The sequence below is a fragment of the Dendrobates tinctorius genome, unplaced genomic scaffold, assembly GCF_039654945.1.
Source record: "Dendrobates tinctorius isolate UK_male_01 unplaced genomic scaffold, ASM3965494v1 ptg000079l, whole genome shotgun sequence".
Classification (NCBI taxonomy): domain Eukaryota; kingdom Metazoa; phylum Chordata; class Amphibia; order Anura; family Dendrobatidae; genus Dendrobates; species Dendrobates tinctorius.
The window spans coordinates 8,277,597-8,296,181 of NW_027361747.1; the positions used below are offsets into that span (position 1 = coordinate 8,277,597).

An 18,585-nucleotide genomic window follows, 5' to 3' on the forward strand; every position below is an offset into this window, starting at 1 on the left:
GAAATTGCTGGTTACATTTTAAGCCTTATAACTTCCCAACAAAAAAAATTATGTTTGAAAAATTGTGCTTATGTAAAGAAGACATGTGAGAAATGTTATTTGTTAACTATTTAGTGTGACAAAACTTTCTGATTTAAGGAGTTCATGATAATTAAAATTTTGAAAACTGCTAAATTTTCACCAAATTTCCATTTTTTTTCACAAATAAATGCAAATCACAGAAGAAATTTTACCTCTATTATGAAGTACAACATGTCATGAAAAAACATTCTCAGGATCTGTTGAAGCATTACAGATTTATTACCTCATACCGGTCAGAATTGTAAATCTGGCCTGGTCGTTAAGGTGCAAACAGGCTTAGGGGTAAAGAGGTTAATTACCAGCAAAGGCAAAGCAGAGATCTGGGGGCTGATATTAATAGGCTGGGAAGGTCCATGAATATTGGCCCTTTCCCAGCATAATAACACCAGCTCACCGCTGTCTGCTTTCCTTTGGCTGGTTATTAAAAAATAGGGGGGACCTCATGTCATTTTTTTCATTTATTTATTAACAAGAACCATAAACCTTACACGCAAGGCACTGCTCCACTCTTCCACTTGGACCTCCACCTCCTGATTCAAGATTATTTTTTATTATTGTATGTTATTTTAAGTCATTTTCCTATCCATATTTGTTTGCAGGGCAATTGTCGTGCTCTTACCCCTCTACTGCTTTGATTCCTTTTGCCTTTTTAGCACTTACTACTACCACTTTACAGCCATTTTACAGCACCAAAGTTTAGGTTTCCATTGGTTTATATGGGATTCTGGTCAAATTCTGGTATGCGAACTTAACTAAGGACTCAAATTTAGCTGAACCTTACAAACCCGAATTTCTACTGGCTCGATCATCCTTATTGTTTAATTTGTTGAACACAGACCAACACTCGCATAATAGGCACTACTCGATCGTCACCGTACAGGCTTTAAATTAATGTAATGCCAAATAAAGGGGTTTTCCAGTCTTAACCTACAAGTCTGCAGTGACTCTATATGACTACAGGCTTGATAATCCTCAGATCGTGTGCACTGTGCGCTGTGTGGAGTCTCCTGTGCCAGTATCAGGAGCATGACTGCAATTATGTGTTTTCCATACATGCGGTCACTTGCTGAATAGATGGTCACAAGCTTACTCAATGCAAGTAAATTGAGAGTGGCTGGAAACAGTTTAGTCAGAATGTGGTTGGAAGGATGCCTATGGTATACTTGTGATCACATGACTGCTCATTCCCGACACTGGAGAATCCTCACAGTAAATAGTGTGCGCAATGTGAATATTCCCCAGTCTGCATTCTCATAGTGACTGAGATTTGTAGCTTAAGACCAGACAACCCCTTTATAGAAGTACTAGTTTTAGGTCCAATTTTACAGTAAGGACTAGTGCTGTTCATTTTTCAGGGCTTCTATTTCTGATCTATCAGCTTTCGTCTTTCCATTGTTCAAAAAGACCTGTATGCTAGCACACTACCAGTTAGTCTCTTTGTGTATTGCAATGACTCACTTTAAAGTTCTCACAGGAACATGTAGAGACTGACATCGGTTCCACACTGACGACGCTATAACTTTCAGAAAGTTAGATTTGGAAAGTCAATTTATGGGCCCCTTGGTAAAAATGAGGAAGGGGACATTTGTATGAAAGTTGTATTATCTCCACCTGCATGTCAACGTACATGTACATTAAGTGTACATACCAGAAAAAGGTAAGCAGAGAATGATGGTGTAAGACTCTGTTCACACTGACATTCTCTGTACTGTTATTTCTGATGGCAAAAGAGTGGATTCATTCCAAAACAGATGAATTAATTACAGTAGCTGCCATCACCTTCTACCAACTCACTTGTGCTTTCCACTTAACAGCTGATTATGAATTAAATCCTCCTTTATTAAGGCCCTTTTACATTTAGCGATGCACCAGCGATCCGACCCGGTCAGGATCGCTGGTGCATCGCTAAATGATCGCTAGTGAGCTTTCATACAGAAAGATCTCACAGCGATGCAGCAGCGACGCAGCACACGATACTCATCTTTCACACTCAGCGATCCAGACGTCCTCCCGCCCGCGTCCAGCATCGCTCGTCTCACACAGCAGGAAGCCCAGCAGGAAGCTGACGACGAGAAATGGAGCCGCCCGATCTCGCGCGATCAGCGATAACCAGCGGGGGAGCCGGTCGGAGGTAAGTTCACACATAGCGATATCGCTAGCAATATCGCTATAAAGTCACAAAATCAGTGACGTTTTAGCGATATTGCTAGCGATATCGCTATGTGTAAAACCCCCTTTAATCCGCTCTCTCACCCCTTAGCAGGACTTACCCTGTACTCTCATTCATTGAAATTCACTGCCCTTGACTATTACGCTCTCTCTTGACAATCTCACTTTTAATTGTGCCATGAAAACAAAGGTAAAAAAGAAAAATCCAGCTGATAAAAAAAGGCTATTTATTGAAAAAATTCAAGTTAAGATCAGCATCCCGCAGACAATTAGCGGCTACACGTTTCGAACACTACATGTGTTCTTTGTCAGAACACATGTAGTGCTCAGCGGAGCTGGCTTTACTCTATTTCTTTCTCATGAAAACAAAGGTGCCTAGATATATAACAATAGATCATAACCTTCACATAACATGACATATTCTCACATATTTCCACTCCACCTTGATCTTAAATTGCTCCCTTCGTCCCATACACTTGACTCAGGTAATGACTGGGTGAGCGGTTCAACAACTTTATATTCTTTTACAAACACATGGGGCTGGTCCTTTGGATAAAAACAGCTCTATGTAGCTCCCATGTTACTCCTACAATTCCATTTAGATAGTAAGTTCTCATGGACCAAGGTTTTTGCTTTTGTCTCACAGTCAATTTTAATTGCTTGTCGTTTTACTTGCTTGTCAGTCCCCTAGTTGTGAGGTGTATGAATTATAATCAGTAAAATGATTTATTATAAATATAGGACATCATTTACGAAGGTCTGCTAAAGAAAAGTGAGATTTACCTTACAATCACTTTGACTTGTCTACATGAGCCATCCTGTAGCTTATATTTTTTCCTTTTTAGATCCTTTATAGGGTAGTCTCAAGGTTAGAAGTAATTCCCTATCCATAAGATTTCTTTACTTTTACTCACTTATATAGCACCACTACAGCCCTTTATTGACATTATTGGCACTGTCGCCATTGGGGTTCCCAATCTAGATTCTCTATCAGTATGTGTTTGGAGTGTGGGAGGAAACCGGAGAACGCAGAGAAAACCCACACAAACACGGGGAGAACATACAAACTCCTTGCAGATGTTGTCCTTGGTGGAATTTGAACCCAGGACCCAAGAGCTGCAAGGCTCCAGTGCTATCCACTGAGCCAACTTGCTGCCCAATATAGGGAATACTTTCCTGATCACAGGGTTGAAACCACTGGGTAACCCACAAATCCAGAAAATCAGTGCTCTTAAAAGCCCTGTGTGACTAGAGCGTTGGTCGATCATGTACACCGCTGCTCCACCCCCAGAGATAGCCAAGTCCTGCGCTTAGCTGATCTTCGGCACCCCCATAAGAATGAATGCAATGGCAGTGTACATGATCAACAACTGGTCCATTCACACAAGTTACTTCAGGGCTTTACTACTCAGAATTGATGGGAGCCCCAGCAGTGGGACCCCCAGTGATTGAAAAATTATTTCCTCTTCTAAAGATAGGAGATAAGTTTCAAACTTGTGAATACCATTTAAAATGAGTCATTTGGTAACTTGGATCTATTTACACAGTGCGCAGAAATGTATACAATGAATAACAAAGTTACTAAACGTATTGTAATCTGGATTACATGTATGGAGACACAGGAGGCCTATTAGAGCAGTGTAAGGCCACGTTCACACGTTCAGCATTTTATATCTGTATTTGTAAGCCAAAACTATGAGCAGTTGAAAAATGCAGAAGTGGTGCTGTGTTTCTATTATACTTTCCCTCTGACTGTCCCACTACTAATTTTTGCTTACAAATACTGAGGGAAAATACTGACCAAATACTAAACGTGGGAACATGGCCTCATAGTAAGAAAGGCATTGTTGCCCATTATAACCAATTAGAGTTCAGCAGTAGTGTTGAGCGATACCATCCGATATTGAGAAATATCGGATTGGATTGGATTGGCCGATACCCAAAAAGTATCGGGTATCACCGATTCCGATACCGGAAGTCCCATTCAAGTCAATGGGACAGAAATATTGGAACTAAAAAAAACCCTTTCTTTACTTGCACATCCTGTTCGGGAGGGGGGAAGAGTGTGGGCGGTGCGTGGGCGGACACTGTGCGTGTCTGTGTGTGCGAGCGGGGTCTGTGCGGGCCTGCCAGGGGTCTGTACGGGCCTGCCGGGGGTCTGTGCAGGCGGGTCTGTACGGGCCTGACGGGGGTCTGTGCGGACGCTACGTGAGCCCATAGCCTTACTTGGGTTTGCCAAGGGTGCTCGAGGTTGCACCAAGTATCACAGGTGTTCGAGTGACATGTTCTAGTCCCCTAACAGTCACAACAAATTATGCGGCCTTGGGGACTCAAACATGTCACTCGAGCACCCGTGATACTCGGTGCAAACCCGATCACTCGGAGCAAACTTGAGTAACGAGCATTGCGCTCACCACTAGACCTCAGCTTTCATTCTCACAGTGAAGTTTAGAAAATGAAAACTGAGTTCTGATTGGTTTCCATAGTCAACAATGTCAATTTTACTATTAGACAGTTTTTTATAAATGAGGCTTAAATTGTCTAGAGGATTTACATCTTTCGCCTGACTGTTTCATGCACCGTAACTGACAAACTAAAGTACCCAAGGGGTAAACATAATTAATAACCTTTCATCACTGATCCAGAGGCATGATGTCCGTGCATTGGTAAAGGGGGTTTTACACTAAGCGATATCGCTAGCAATATCGCTAAGACGTCACTGGTTTTGTGACGTTATAGCGATATTGCTAGTGATATCGCTATGTGTGATACTTACCAGCGACCGGCTCCCCCGCTGTCCATCGCTGATCGCGCGAGAATGTCCGGCTCCATTTCTCGTCGTCTGCTTCCTGCTGAGACTTCCTGCTGTGACGTCCAGCGACGCTGGAGGCGGGCGGGAGGACGCAGGATCGCTGTGTGTGAATGGTAAGTATCGTGCGCTGCGTCGCTGCTGCATCGCTGTGAGATCTTTCTGTATGAAAGCTCACTAGCGATCATTTAGCGATGCACCAGCGATCCTGACCGGGTGGGATCGCTGGTCGGATCGCTGGTGCATCGCTAAATGTAAAAGGGCCTTAAGCTTATGGCATATGATTGCACAGTTCTATGTCATCCTCTGATACCATAGCTGTGTACCATCGCCTTTTTTTTCCCAAATTACATTTGGCTGCTGCATTCTTTAGCTTCTGAAAACATAGCAATGTTTTGTGTAATATGGTTGTCACTGCTACAGAAGTTAGATCCGCCTTGCCATATCCTTACAAAAGGGATATCATCATTATACAACATCATGCAAACTTGGTTTTGGTCACCTGGCATTGAAACATGGAAAAAAATATTTTACCTTCCTTGGTGCACAAAAGGGAGATTTTGCTTTTGCTTTCACACGACTGCCTAGTAACAAAAGGGAAGAAGTAATTAAATGGTTTACTTTCATAGCATATTGAACAAATATTCAAATGAATATAACACCATTTCACAGCTTATCCTGCTACAGATATTATGATTTATAACATACAGTAGTATCTTTAAGTAGAAAATAACTTCCCTTAAATCTCTTTGAAGATTTCTGGTTTGAGTGAAATTCACTCTCGTCTATGAATTTTGGATTCCAAATATTAAAGTATGTACACCATCAATACAGTGCAGCCTTAAACTCTCTTCTATGTCTTTTGAACTCCAAATATCAAAATATGCACACCATCAATACAGTACAGCCTTAAATGGTGTACTGGATAAGATTTCTGCTTTGTTAGCACATGTAGGCAGTTAAATAGTGTCAAAGACAAAGGAAAAGTTCTCTGCAAAATATGGGCCAATAGGCACTTTAGGGGCATGAACAGAAATGTGAAACTTCCTCACACAGTAGTGTTATTTGATCACAATGCAAACTGTCTATCCAGAGAGAAAGAGGACTAGAACTCTAGTGCCACTTATTAGAATTAGCAATCCTAAAAGTCAGTATCGATTCTCTAATGAGCCTTGTCACATGACTTCGGATAAAAGCCAAAATTTCAATTTGTAGACACTGTGTTTTGGGGTACTTTCCCTCTTCAGTACAAAATTTGGTTAGATGAGAGGCGTCTGACCGGAATCCAAGGGGTAACATTTTTCCTTGCAGAGCCTGACATGCCAAGGTCAGAAGACTTTTAAGCCGCAATGCTCCTCTGGGAAATATGTGAAAAGAAAATTACGGTATAATTACCCCTTGGATTTAATCACAATGAGACAGGAGTTATAAGGGAAGATAATTCAGTCTGTTCTCTCCCACTGGAAGAGAAAATATATTGGGAAACAAAATAATGGAGGAGGAAGTATATTTCTCAAAATATGTATATATGTATCATATTTTTTAACATGCACTGGATATAAAAACTAATTGAGGCTGTGTGCCCACAATGCGATTTTTAAGCTTTTTTGCCGCGATTTTCGGTGCGAAAACGCTGTGAAAACGTTTAAAAATCGTGTACAGAATGCCCCCCATGCATTCCTATGGCATTCCGCACATGCTGTGCTAATGCTGCGCTTTTTTCCGCGGCGGAAACGCATCGCAGAAAAAAATCGCAGCATGGTCATTCTTTTGTGCGGAATCGCAAAGAATTGCCGCGATTCCGCACCCATAAGAATCGCTTACTTCCCGCATGTGGCTATGCCCACTATGCGCGAAGTTAAGCGTCTCATGTGCGGTTGGTACCCACGGTGTGGAGGAGAGGAGACTGTCCTCCAGGCCCTGGGTACCATACCCCTGTAAAAAAAAGAATAAAAAAAAAAATCGGGGTATATTTACCTTCCGACGTCCCACGCTGCATTCCCGGCCAAAGCGTTCCCACTAATGCCTTGCGGCAAGGTCCTGTGATGATGTAGTCTCGCGTGACTCTAGCGGTCTCACGAGATCGCTATAGTAACGCAAGACCAACGTCATCACAGGTCTCGCAAGGCATTACTGGGAACGCTGTGGCCCGGGATGGCAGCGCGGGACTTCGGAAGGTAAATATACCCCGATTTTTTATTTTTTTTTATCATTTTTAACATTTTATCTTTTACTATTGATGCCGCATAGGCAGCCTCAATAGTAAAAAGCTGCTCACACTTGTCAAATACTATGTTTGACGAGTGTGACCAACCTGTCAATCACTTTCCAAGCGATGCTTCAAATCGCTTGGAAAGTGCTTGAGAAAATCGCGGCAAAATCGCGAACAGAATCGCGGTAAAATCGCGGTGAAATCGCCCGGAAAAAACGCGCGATTTCTGGGAAGGAGTCCGGTTTTCAGTGAGTGTTTTAACACGCAACGTGGGCACATAGCCTGAATGGAGCATAGTAAACAGAATAGTCCGAACTCTTAACGCAACCAGTAAACTCAATAGAAATTTGTGAATATTTTAATTAACATTTAGAAACAAAGATGCATCAGTCGCAGCACATGTAGCTTCTATATAATTTTGGGCCCGATACATCAGTTGAGGGTTTTTTTAAGTCAAGTTTCTTCTTTGTCATGTGGTATTTGTGTTTAATTGGATCAAATTCTTCAAAATAGCACACACAGTTCATAAATTCAAATATGGTCTTCATTTTTTTCTTTAACCTTTTTTTGCAACTACTTAGCGTTAAAAGTCACACGTTTTGTTATATGCTCCAAATTATCTGGAAGACATAAAATCACTACAGGGGGAGTACATTTGTGACAAAATTAAACAATGTATGACTTTTCAAAAACATCAAATTAATTGGCCAAAGCTATCTGGAAATGATAACCTCCTCTCCCAATGACAAAATGACAAAATGAAAAAAAGAGACAAACACATATACTCATAAAATAGCTGCTTGCAGGATTAATAGAGAGGCAAATTAGAACCCCCGTTTGACTGCAAGAGACCTTCCGAAAGATGTAGTCGAATCTGGCGTTATGGTACATTGTTCTACTGTTCAGAGAGACCTGCACAAATATGACCTTCATGGAAAAGTCATCAGAAGAAAACCTCTCCTGCGCCCTCACCATAAAATTCAGCATCAGAAGTATGCAAAAGAACATCTAAACAAGCCTGATGTATTTTGATAACAAGTCCTGTGGATTGATTAGGTTGAAATAAAACTCTTTGGCCACAATGATCAAAGGTATGCATGGAGAATAAAGGGCACAGAATTTCAGGAAAAGAAAATCTCAACAACTATTAACCCCTTAACCCTCAAGGGTGGTTTGCACGTTCATGACCGGGCCAATTTTTACAATTCTGACCACTGTCCCTTTTTGAGGTAATATCTCTGAAACGCTTCCATGGATCCCGGTGATTCTGACACTGTTTTCTCGTGACATATTGTACTTCATGCTAGTGGTAAAATTTCATTCATATAACTTGCGTTTATTTGTGAAAAAAATGGAAATTTGGTGAAAATTTTGAAAATTTTGCAATTTTCCAACTTTGAATTTTTATGCCCTTAAATCACAGAGATACGGCACACAAAAAACTTAATAAGTAACATTTCCCACATGTTTACTTTAAATCAGCACAATTTTGGAACCAAAATTCTTTTTTTGTTAGGAAGTTATAAGGGTTAAAAGTTGACCAGCGATTTCTCATTTTTGCAACACCATTTTATTTTTATGGACCACATCACATTTGAAGCCACTTTGAGGGGTCTATATGATAGAAAATACCCAAAAGTGACACCATTCTAAAAACTGCACCCCTTAAGGTGCTCAAAACCACATTCAAGAAGTTTATTAACCCTTCAGGTGCTTCACAGGAATTTTTTGAATATTTAAAAAAAAATGAACATTTAACTTTTTTTCACAAAAAAAATACTTCAGGTTCAATTTTTTTTATTTTACCAAGGGTAACAGGAGAAATTGGACTGCAAAAGTAATTGAGCAGTTTGTCCTGAGTACCCGAATACCTGATATGTAGGGGGGAACCACTGTTTCGGTGCATGGCAGAGCTCAGAAGGGAAGGACCGCCGTTTGACTTTTTCAATCCAAAATTGGCTGGAATTCAGATCGGACGCCATGTCACGTTTGGAGAGCCCCTGATGTACCTAAACAGTGGAAACCTCCCACAAGTGACACCATTTTGGAAACTAGACCCCCCAAGGAACTTATCTAGATATGTGGTGAGAACTTTGAACCCACAAGGGCTTCACAGAAGTTTATAACGTACAGCTGTACAATTAAAAAATCATATTTTTTCCACAAAAATGATCTTTCACCCCCAATTTTTATTTTCCCAAGGGTAACAGGACCCTAAAAGTTATTGTGCAATTTGTCCTGAGTACGCTGATACCCCATATGTGGGTGTAAACCACTATTTGGGCGCATGGCAGAGCTCGGAAGGGAAGCAGCGCCATTTGACATTTTTGGCTGGAATTGAGATCGGACACCATGTTGCGTTTGGAAAGCCCCTGATGTACCAAAACAGTGAAAACCCCCCACAAATGACACCATTTTGGAAACTAGGGTAACAGGAGAAATTGGACCCCAAAAGTTGTTGTCCAATTTGTCCTGAGTACGCTGATATTTCATATGTGGGAGAAAACTACTGTATGGGCACACGTCGGGGCTCGGAAGGGAAGTAGTGACGTTTTGGAATGCAGACTTTGATGGAATGGTCTGCGGGTGTCATGTTGCCTTTGGAGAGCCCCTAATGTACCTAAACAGTGGAAACCCCCCACAAATGACACCATTTTGGAAACTAGACCCCCTAAGGAACTTATCTAGATGTGTGGTGAGCACTTTTAACCCCAAGGGCTTCACAGAAGTTTATAATGCCCGGGCGTGAAAATAAAAAAATAATTTTTTTCCACAAAAATGATATTTTTGCCCCCAATTTTTTAATTTCCTAAGGGTAACAGGAGAAATTGGACCCCAAAAGTTGTTTTGCAATTTGTCCTGAGTAGGCTGATACTCTATATGTGGGGGTAAAACACTGTTTGGGCGCATGGCAGAGCTTGGAAGGGAAGGAGCACCATTTGACTTTTTCAATGCAGAATTGGCTGGAATTGAGATCAGACGCCATGTTGCGTTTGGAGAGCACCTGATGTGCCCAAACAGTGGAAACTCCCCAATTCTAACTCCAACCCTAACCCCAACACACCCCTAACCCTAATCTCAGCCCTAACTCTAGCCCTAACCCTAGCCCTAATGGGAAAATGGAAATAAATACATTTTCTTTTAATTTTATTATTTTTCCCTAACTAAGGGGGTGATAACGGGGGGTTTGATTTACTATTTATAGCGGGCTTTTATTTTTGGCAGCTGTCGCACGCTAAAAAGCGCTTTTTATTGTAAAAATAGTTTTTGCATCACCACATATTGAGAGCTATAATTTTTCCATATTTTGATGCACCGAGTCATGTGAGGTCTTATTTTTTGCGGGACGAGTTGACGTTTTTATTAGTATAATTTTTGGGCATGTGACATCTTTTGATCGCTTTTTATTCCGATTTTTGGGACGCAGAATGAACAAAAACCAGCGTTTCATGAATTTCTTTTGGGGGGTGCGTTTACACCGTTCCACCTGCGGTAAAATTAATAAAGCGCTTTTATTCTTTGGGTCTGTATGGTTCCAGCGATACCTCATTTGTCTTTTTTATGTTTTGGCGCTTTTATGCAATGAAAACAATTTTATATAAAAAAATTATTTTTGCATCGCTTTATTCTGCGAGCTATAACTTTTTTATTTTTTTGCTGATGATGCTGTATGGCAGTTTGTTTTTTGTGGGACAAGATGACGTTTTCAGCGGTACCATGGATATTTATATGCATCTTTTTGATCGTGCGTTATTGCACTTTTTGTTCGGCAGTATGATAATAACTCATTTTTTTTGCTTCGTTTTTTATTTTTATTTTTTAAGGGGTTTGCTAAAGGGGTTAACTAATGGGACAGCTTTATAGGGTGGGTCGTTACGGACGCGGCGATACCAAATATGTGTACTTTTATTGTTTTTTTATTTCCAAAAAATGAATTTATTAGGGATTTTTTTTTTTTTTTTAACTTAGCGATTTTTTTAAAATTGCTTAACTGTTCACAATAACAGCAATTTTAATTAGGGGTGTCCAAACTTTTATATATCATTATATATCTTGATGCTGACACAGTTAATGATAAATTTTAGTCTGCAGCATTGCAAATTGTGATGTGAAAATCAATGACAAACCCACAAATTGAAATGCAGCAAATGTGAACAGCCCTGAAGTCCAAATTGATATATTCCACTAAATGTGAATGGGGTTTAAAATACCAAATACACATGAATAATGCTATATATTCCCAGTGGAAATCCACAGCGATTTAGTGGATGAGACTAGTACTATGAGGAACGAAAAAGTGTGGAGGAGAGTAGGAGGTCTTGGGAGGATCGAAGATTACGTGAATTGGGAGATTAGTTCAGAGATATAGGGAGGAGAAAGGTTGTGGATGGCTTTGTAGCTCAGTGTTAATAGTTTGAACTGGATTGGATGGGGAATTGGGAGCCAATGGAGGGATTTGCAGAGGGGGGAGACAGGGGAATAGCGAGGAGAGAGATGGATTAGTTGGGCAGCAGAATTGAGGACAGACTGGAGTGGTGCAAGAGAGTTAGCAGGGAGGCCACAGAGGAGAGTGTTGCAGTAGTCAAGGCGGGAGATGATGAGGGCATGTACAAGAGTTTTAGTAGATTGAGGACTGAGGAAGGGACGGATTCTGGAAATATTTTTGAGTTGGAGGCGACAGGAGGTGGCAAGAGATTGGACGTGTGGTTTGAAGGACAGGGCAGAGTCGAGAGTTACTCCGAGGCAGCGGATTTCAGGTGTGGGAGAGCGTGATGCCGTTTACCATAATAGATTGGATAGGGAAGATACGTGAGATGGAGGAAAGATAATGAGTTCAGTTTTGTCTACGTTGAGTTTTAGGAAGCGAGAGGTGAAAAAGGAGGATATGGCTGATAGACACTCCAGGATTCTGGACAGTAGAGAGGTGACATCTGGGCCAGAGAGGTAGATCTGAGTGTCATCTGCATACAGGTGGTATTGGAAGCCATGGAACTTTGAGTTCTCCTAGGCCAAGAGTATAGATGGAAAAAAGTAGGGGTCCCAGGACAGAGCCTTGGGGGACTCCAACAGAGAGGGGGCGGGATGAGGAGGTAGTGTGGGAGTGGGAAGCGCTGAATGTGCGGTCAGAAAGGTATGAGGAAATCCAGGACAGGGCAAGGTCTTTGATGCCAAGGTAAGAAAGAATCTGTAGCAGTAGGCAGTGGTCAACTGTGTCAAAGGCAGAGGACAGGTCAAGAAGGAGGAGGATGGAGAACTGTCTGTTAGCTTTGGCTGTGAGTAAGCCATTAGTAATTTTGGTCAGGGCAGTTTCAGTGGAGTGGTGGGGGTGGAAGCCAGATTGCAGGATGTCAAGGAGGGAGTTAGATGAAAGGTGGGAGGAAAGTTGAGCATGGACATGCTGTTATAAGAGTTTGGAAGCAAACAGGAGCAGTGATATGGGGCGATAGCTGGGCATAGCAGTTGGGTCAAGGTTTGATTTCTTGAGGATGGGTGTTATGGTGGCATGTTTGAAGGCAGAGGGGAAGGTACCAGAAGTTAGGGATAGGTTGAAGAGATAGGTTAGGGCTGGAATGATCATGTTAGTGAGGTTGGGGAGCAAGTGGGAAGGGATGGGGTCAAGTGCACAGGTGGTGAGGCGTGATTTGGAAAGGAGGTGAGTAAGCTCTCCTTCAGTGATGTTGGAGAGGGAGGTTATTAGGGAAGGGCAGAGGTCTGGTATGTGGAGTGGTCGGGGTGGTGGAACTGTAAAGGTTTGCCTTGTTTGGTCAATCTTGTTTTTGAAGTAGGTGGCAAAGTCCTCAGCAGAGATGAGGGGAGTTGGAGGTGGCAGTGGTGAGTGGAGGAGAGAGTTGAATGTGCTGAACAGTTGTTTTGGGTTGTGGGATAATGAAGAGACAAGGTTTGTGAAATAGGTCTGTTTAGCAGAGGTGAGGGCTGATTTAAAGGCAAGTGTAGTTTGTTTCAAAGCAGTGAAGTCATCTGGCAGGCGTGTTTTCTTCCAACGCCGCTCCGCGATCCTGGATGCTTGTCGAAGTTTTTTAGTGAGGTTGTTGTGCCAGGGTTGCCTATTGGTTTGTTGCACTTTGCCATGCATGAGAGGAGTGACTGAGTCTATGGCTGATGTGAGGGTGGCATTGTAGAAAGCGGTGGCACTGTCAGTGTTGTGGAGTGAAGATATGGAGGACAGAGGTAGAAGAGAGTCTGAGAGTCTGTGGATGTCTAGGTGTGCGAGGTTTCTGCGAGGATGTGCTAGTGGCTGGACATGGGGGGCAGGTGAGAAGGACAAGGATGAGAAGGTGAGTAGATGGTAGTCAGATAGGGGGAAGGGAGAGGTTGTGAGATTAGATAGGGAACAGAGGCGGGTGAAGATGAGGTCTAATGTATGTCCATCTGTGTGGGTGGCTGTGGAGGACCACTGAGTAAGTCCAAAGGATGAGGTAGTGACAGGAGTTTGAAGGCTGCTGGCTGGGGGGTGTCAATGGGAGTGTTGACGTCCCACATGATGATGGTGGGGATGTCAGCAGAAAGTGGAGGAGCCAGGTGTAGAATTGGTCGATGAAGGCAGTGGCTGAGCCCGGTGGCCGGTATATGAAAGCCATTTGGAGATTAGAGGGATAGTAAATACAGACAGAGTGAACCTCGAAGGAAATGAGGATAAGGGAGGGTGGGGGTTGGATAGGGTTGAAGGAGCAGTTTTTAGAAAGGAGGAAACCCACGCCTCCACCTTGTCTGTTGCCAGGGAGAGGAGTGTGGGTAAAGTGGAGGCTGCCATAACTCAGTGTGGCCGGGGAGGCCGTGTCAGGGGGTGTCAGCCAGGTCTCAGTGAGGGCCAGGAAGGAAAAGTTGCGGGAGGTAAAGAGGTTGTGGATCACGTGGAGCTTGTTGCAGATGGAGCGAGCATTCCAAAGTGCTCCAGAAAGAGGGTACGGGAGGGAGGAGGTCAGTGGCACAGGTTTTAAGTGTGAGGGATTGCGGTAGTTTGTCTTAGTGTGAGAAAGATAGGGGTGGGGATTAGTGGGATGTATGAGGCAGGGGGGGCCAAGATAGGGGGATATGTCACCAGCAGTGAGAAGAAGCAGGGAAAGGGAAAGCAAGTGGGTGTAGGAGAGTGATCGTCTTGTATTGTATTTTAGTAGGAGAGGTCTGAGGTTAAGGAGTATGTCTGCAGATAAAGCGAGGTGGGGGTAAGAGAGAGGGGGAGATATTTGGTTCAGGGGTGCAGGGATTTGGTGATAGCGAAGGAGAGTGAAGATTAGTGGAGCAAAAACGGTGAGGGCAAATGTGAGCATGGTTAAAGAGCAGAGTTTAAAAAAAAAAAAAGCAAGTAAAGTAAGAAAGCAGTGGTTAGTCTTACCATCTGACCGATTTCTGAACTATATATGGTATATTTCTCATGTATCACTTTAAATATGTCACTTCAAATGATGTCACATCTGACCAAGGTCATATCTGACCTGCTCTGTTCAAACTTATACCATTCAAATGTCCATGAAATGAAGCCAGATGAGTGAGGGAGGGAGGAGGAGAAGGGGGTTGAAGGACAGTTCACAGCAGGGAGCAATAAACAGATTGCAGTTAATTGGACAGTTAACTAGCATCAAAGTTGAAGAAAGAGGTGGGATAAGATGGAAGGTGTGAGGAGCATGGGTATATCCAGGGGTGGGATTCAGTGGGTTCTCCCCGGTTCGGTGGAACTGGTTGTTAAAAAAGCAGCCGGTTCCCCGAACAGGGGAGATCCAGAGCCGCGATCCGGTCCTCTGATGTTGCTGGCGGCACTGCCTGCAGGCAAAGAGCAGAGGAGGACTCTTGCTCTGCTTCCTGCCGGATACCGCGCGCGCATTGATACTTGACATGCTGCTCTCTGTCTGCTGACTACTGGACAGAGCAGCACAGCACACCCCGGGGGCCCCCGCTGCCCGTGCACTGATTCCTGCTGCGCAGTGCGGCTATAATTGGCGGGTAACTAGACTCTGGAGCTCGCTGGAATGGACTCAGGAGTTACCCGCCGTTGCCGCTGCCCAGTGAGCTGAGCGCCTGAGCCTGGACAGGAGGACACTAGTCTGTGTGTGGTGACCGTGGCCCACCGCCCACCTGCCTCACCGCGGGATTATTTACTTCAGTCTTCAGTTCAACTTCAGCCCGTGGTACACACAGGCCAACACCAGTTCAGTTGTATATGTGCAGTGCTGCTGCTTATTGGGGACCTGTGCTGTGCAGTGCTGCCTATTAGGGACCTGTGTGCCTGCCTATTGGGGGACTGTGCTGCCTACTAGGGACCTGTGCCTGCCTAATGGGGACCTGTGCTGCCTATTGGGGACCTGTACTGCCTATTGGGGACCTGTGCCTGCCTATTGGGGACCTGTGCAGCACTGTGCTGCCTATTGGGGACCTGTTCCTGCCTTTTGGGGAACTGTGATGCCTATTGGGGATGTGTGCTGCCTATAGGGAACAATGCTGCCTATTGGGGACCTGTGCCTGCCTTTTGGGGACCTGTGCTACTTATTGGGGACGTGTGCTGCCTATAGGGAACAATGCTGCCTATTGGGGACCTGTGCTACCTATTAGGGAACAATGCAGCCTATTGGGGACCTTTGCCTGCCTATTGGGGATTTGGCACTTTGTAGTTCTGATGTGATTTTATAAGTACTATACATTAATAAATTATTATTACTCTGTCGATTATACTTGTGGTTGTGATATTTTCAAGAACCATTCTTTTTGTGGTGTTCTAGTTGTGGAAATATGCAAATTTAACCCTGCAATTAAAATCATCATCATTGTTTGACATAGATGGGACTTGAGTAACACCAGTTTGCAGGAAGGGTATGGTGATTTTTACTTTTAATTTCCATTAGGACGCAGACATGTAGTGCACAGCCTGGCCAGCCGGACAGTCAAGTGAGACAGCTGCATAGAAATATATGCAGCTGTCACACTCGGGTCAGGAGAGCCGCTGGCCAGAATGTGCACTGTTCTGATCTCATTCCAATTTATTATTTTTTCAACTGTTTGACTGCGCCCCTACTTGTATATGTTTGAGGAAAAGGTGCGTGTAAATGGATGTGGTTTAATAATGGGTGTGGCTTAATAATGGGTGTGGCTTAAAATGGGGGTGGTTTTCCTACACACAAACACAGAACCTGTTGTTAAAAATTTGAATCCCACCACTGGGTATATCAATATGCATACAGTCAATTTGAAGTATGATACATGGAATTAAAGTCAGGGGAAAAAACAGAGTGCAGACATACCAATTAAAAACAGAGGGTGAACAATGCATGAAGGTTCAGGGGTTCAGTGAGCATTCAGCAACCAATTAATTGCACAAACTACAGTGTTTGTCAGCACCTTGGCTTATGTAACATCACGCGTTCGCACTTAGGAACCTAGGAAGCATGCAGGCAAAATATCAACAGAATACTTGATTGCAAAAAAAAACCCAAACATATAGTTCTGGTAAAGTAAGATATTTTGCAATATAGGAGTGGATTTCTATCTGATGGTCTATTTGCGCTCACTCTTTTTAGATTTACCTACTTTGTTTTTAAAAATGTGTGATGTGCCTGCAATAGAAACCAGGACTGTCAGACGGCCTTATCCTAATCAAGTCACATCACTGCGTTTTCACTTCAAAATCTGTTACTAAATAAAATCAGACATTCAGTACGCAAGAGCAGGGCAGTTTCTAGGGAATTTTGCCAACAGGGCGAACATCGAAAAAGCGCCCCCCCCCCCCCCCCCCCGAACATTAACATGCTGAATACTTTAGAACTTTCGATAAACTTAGATAAATGTGTCCTCATGTCACTGTTATTAGCGGCAGCAGGTGTAGGTTGATAGGAGTAATAGTCCCAAAAGCCTCCACTTGCTGTCATTGTTCTCACCTTAATATAATGCTCATCATTCTCCCCTGCTCGCGCCGATCACCAGCAGAGCAGGGGAGAATGATGAGAGCCGTCTTCAGCACCCGCTGCCCGGGAACAGTGCTTACTGTAGCGCTTCTTCCCCGGCGGCCTCCTGTGTTGTACTGATGTGGCACACGGGCGGCACACGGTTGCCACACGTGTGTCGCAAGTATTACACACTCGGTCACGGATATCTCCGGTACCGTTTTTTCCGGTACCAGAAATATCAGGACGTGTGAAACCGGCCTCACACACAGTGACTCACAGACCCTGCGCTATCAATCTGCAAATTGCAAAGATTGCAGTGTGTGAATAATGTATGTAAGACATACATCTCTATTCTAGGAAACAATGGTTTTCATTTGGGATGATAACGTATGAGAATAACGAGAGTGGCTCCCGTCCTCACCGAACATCTGTGAGCCGGTAATGGTCCGTCATCATCTATAGGAGCCGGCGCAGACTTCTGTGTGCAGCCTCCGACCCTCTCCTGTGCCATTACATCACTCACCCCCCACCAATCAGGACATGACAAGTGACATCAGCGAAGACTCCCAAAATCACTGGGGCAGACACTGGGGTATATACACATCACTGGGGCAGACACTGGGGTATTTACATCACTGAGGCAGACACTGGGGTATACACATATATCACTGGGGCAGACACTGGAGTATATACAGATCACTGGGGCAGACACTGGGGTATATACACATCACTGGGGCAGACACTGGGGTATTTACATCACTGAGGCAGACACTGGGGTATACACATATATCACTGGGGCAGACACTGGAGTATATACAGATCACTGGGGCAGACACTGGGGTATATACACATCACTGGGGCAGACACTGGGGTATTTACATCACTGAGGCAGACACTGGGGTATACACATATATCACTGGGGCAGACACTGGAGTATATACAGATCACTGGGGCAGACACTGGGGTATATACACATCACTGGGGTATACACACATCACTGGGGCAGACACTGGAGTATATACAGATCACTGGGGCAGACACTGGGGTATATACACATCACTGGGGCCGGGACTGTGCATACAGTAACAGATGCTCCATGTCTGGACTCACCCAGATCCTGATGAGGGGAAGATGAAAGGCGGGAACGCAGAGCAGATTCCATAGACAATACAGGCACAGAGCAGACTCCATAGAGACAGCGGGACAGAGCACAAACTCCGCCCACAGAAAAACTTCCTTGCCGAAGTCAGACAAGTGACACAGCAGGGGTTACAGGGAGAGTCGGCACCACATTATCTGACAGGGGGCCGCTCTGCCGCCCCCTGTCTTCAGGAAGCACTGCCGCCTGAGGCAAATAGCTCAACTTGGCTAATGATAGGTGCGGACCTGCAGGCGCCCCCTGGCTTGGGTGGCGCCCCGGG

General features: G+C 43.9%; 1 protein-coding gene across 1 annotated transcript in view; it reads right to left on the reverse strand.

Annotated features, from left to right (window-relative positions):
- CORIN (corin, serine peptidase) overlaps positions 1 to 18,585 on the reverse strand; it is a 562,174-nt gene that overhangs the window by 74,592 nt on the left and 468,997 nt on the right. Inside the window, exon 18 of the mRNA XM_073583463.1 lies at positions 5,594 to 5,643. Within this exon, the coding sequence (XP_073439564.1) occupies positions 5,594 to 5,643 (50 nt within the window). The remainder of the gene's footprint in view (positions 1 to 5,593; positions 5,644 to 18,585) is intronic.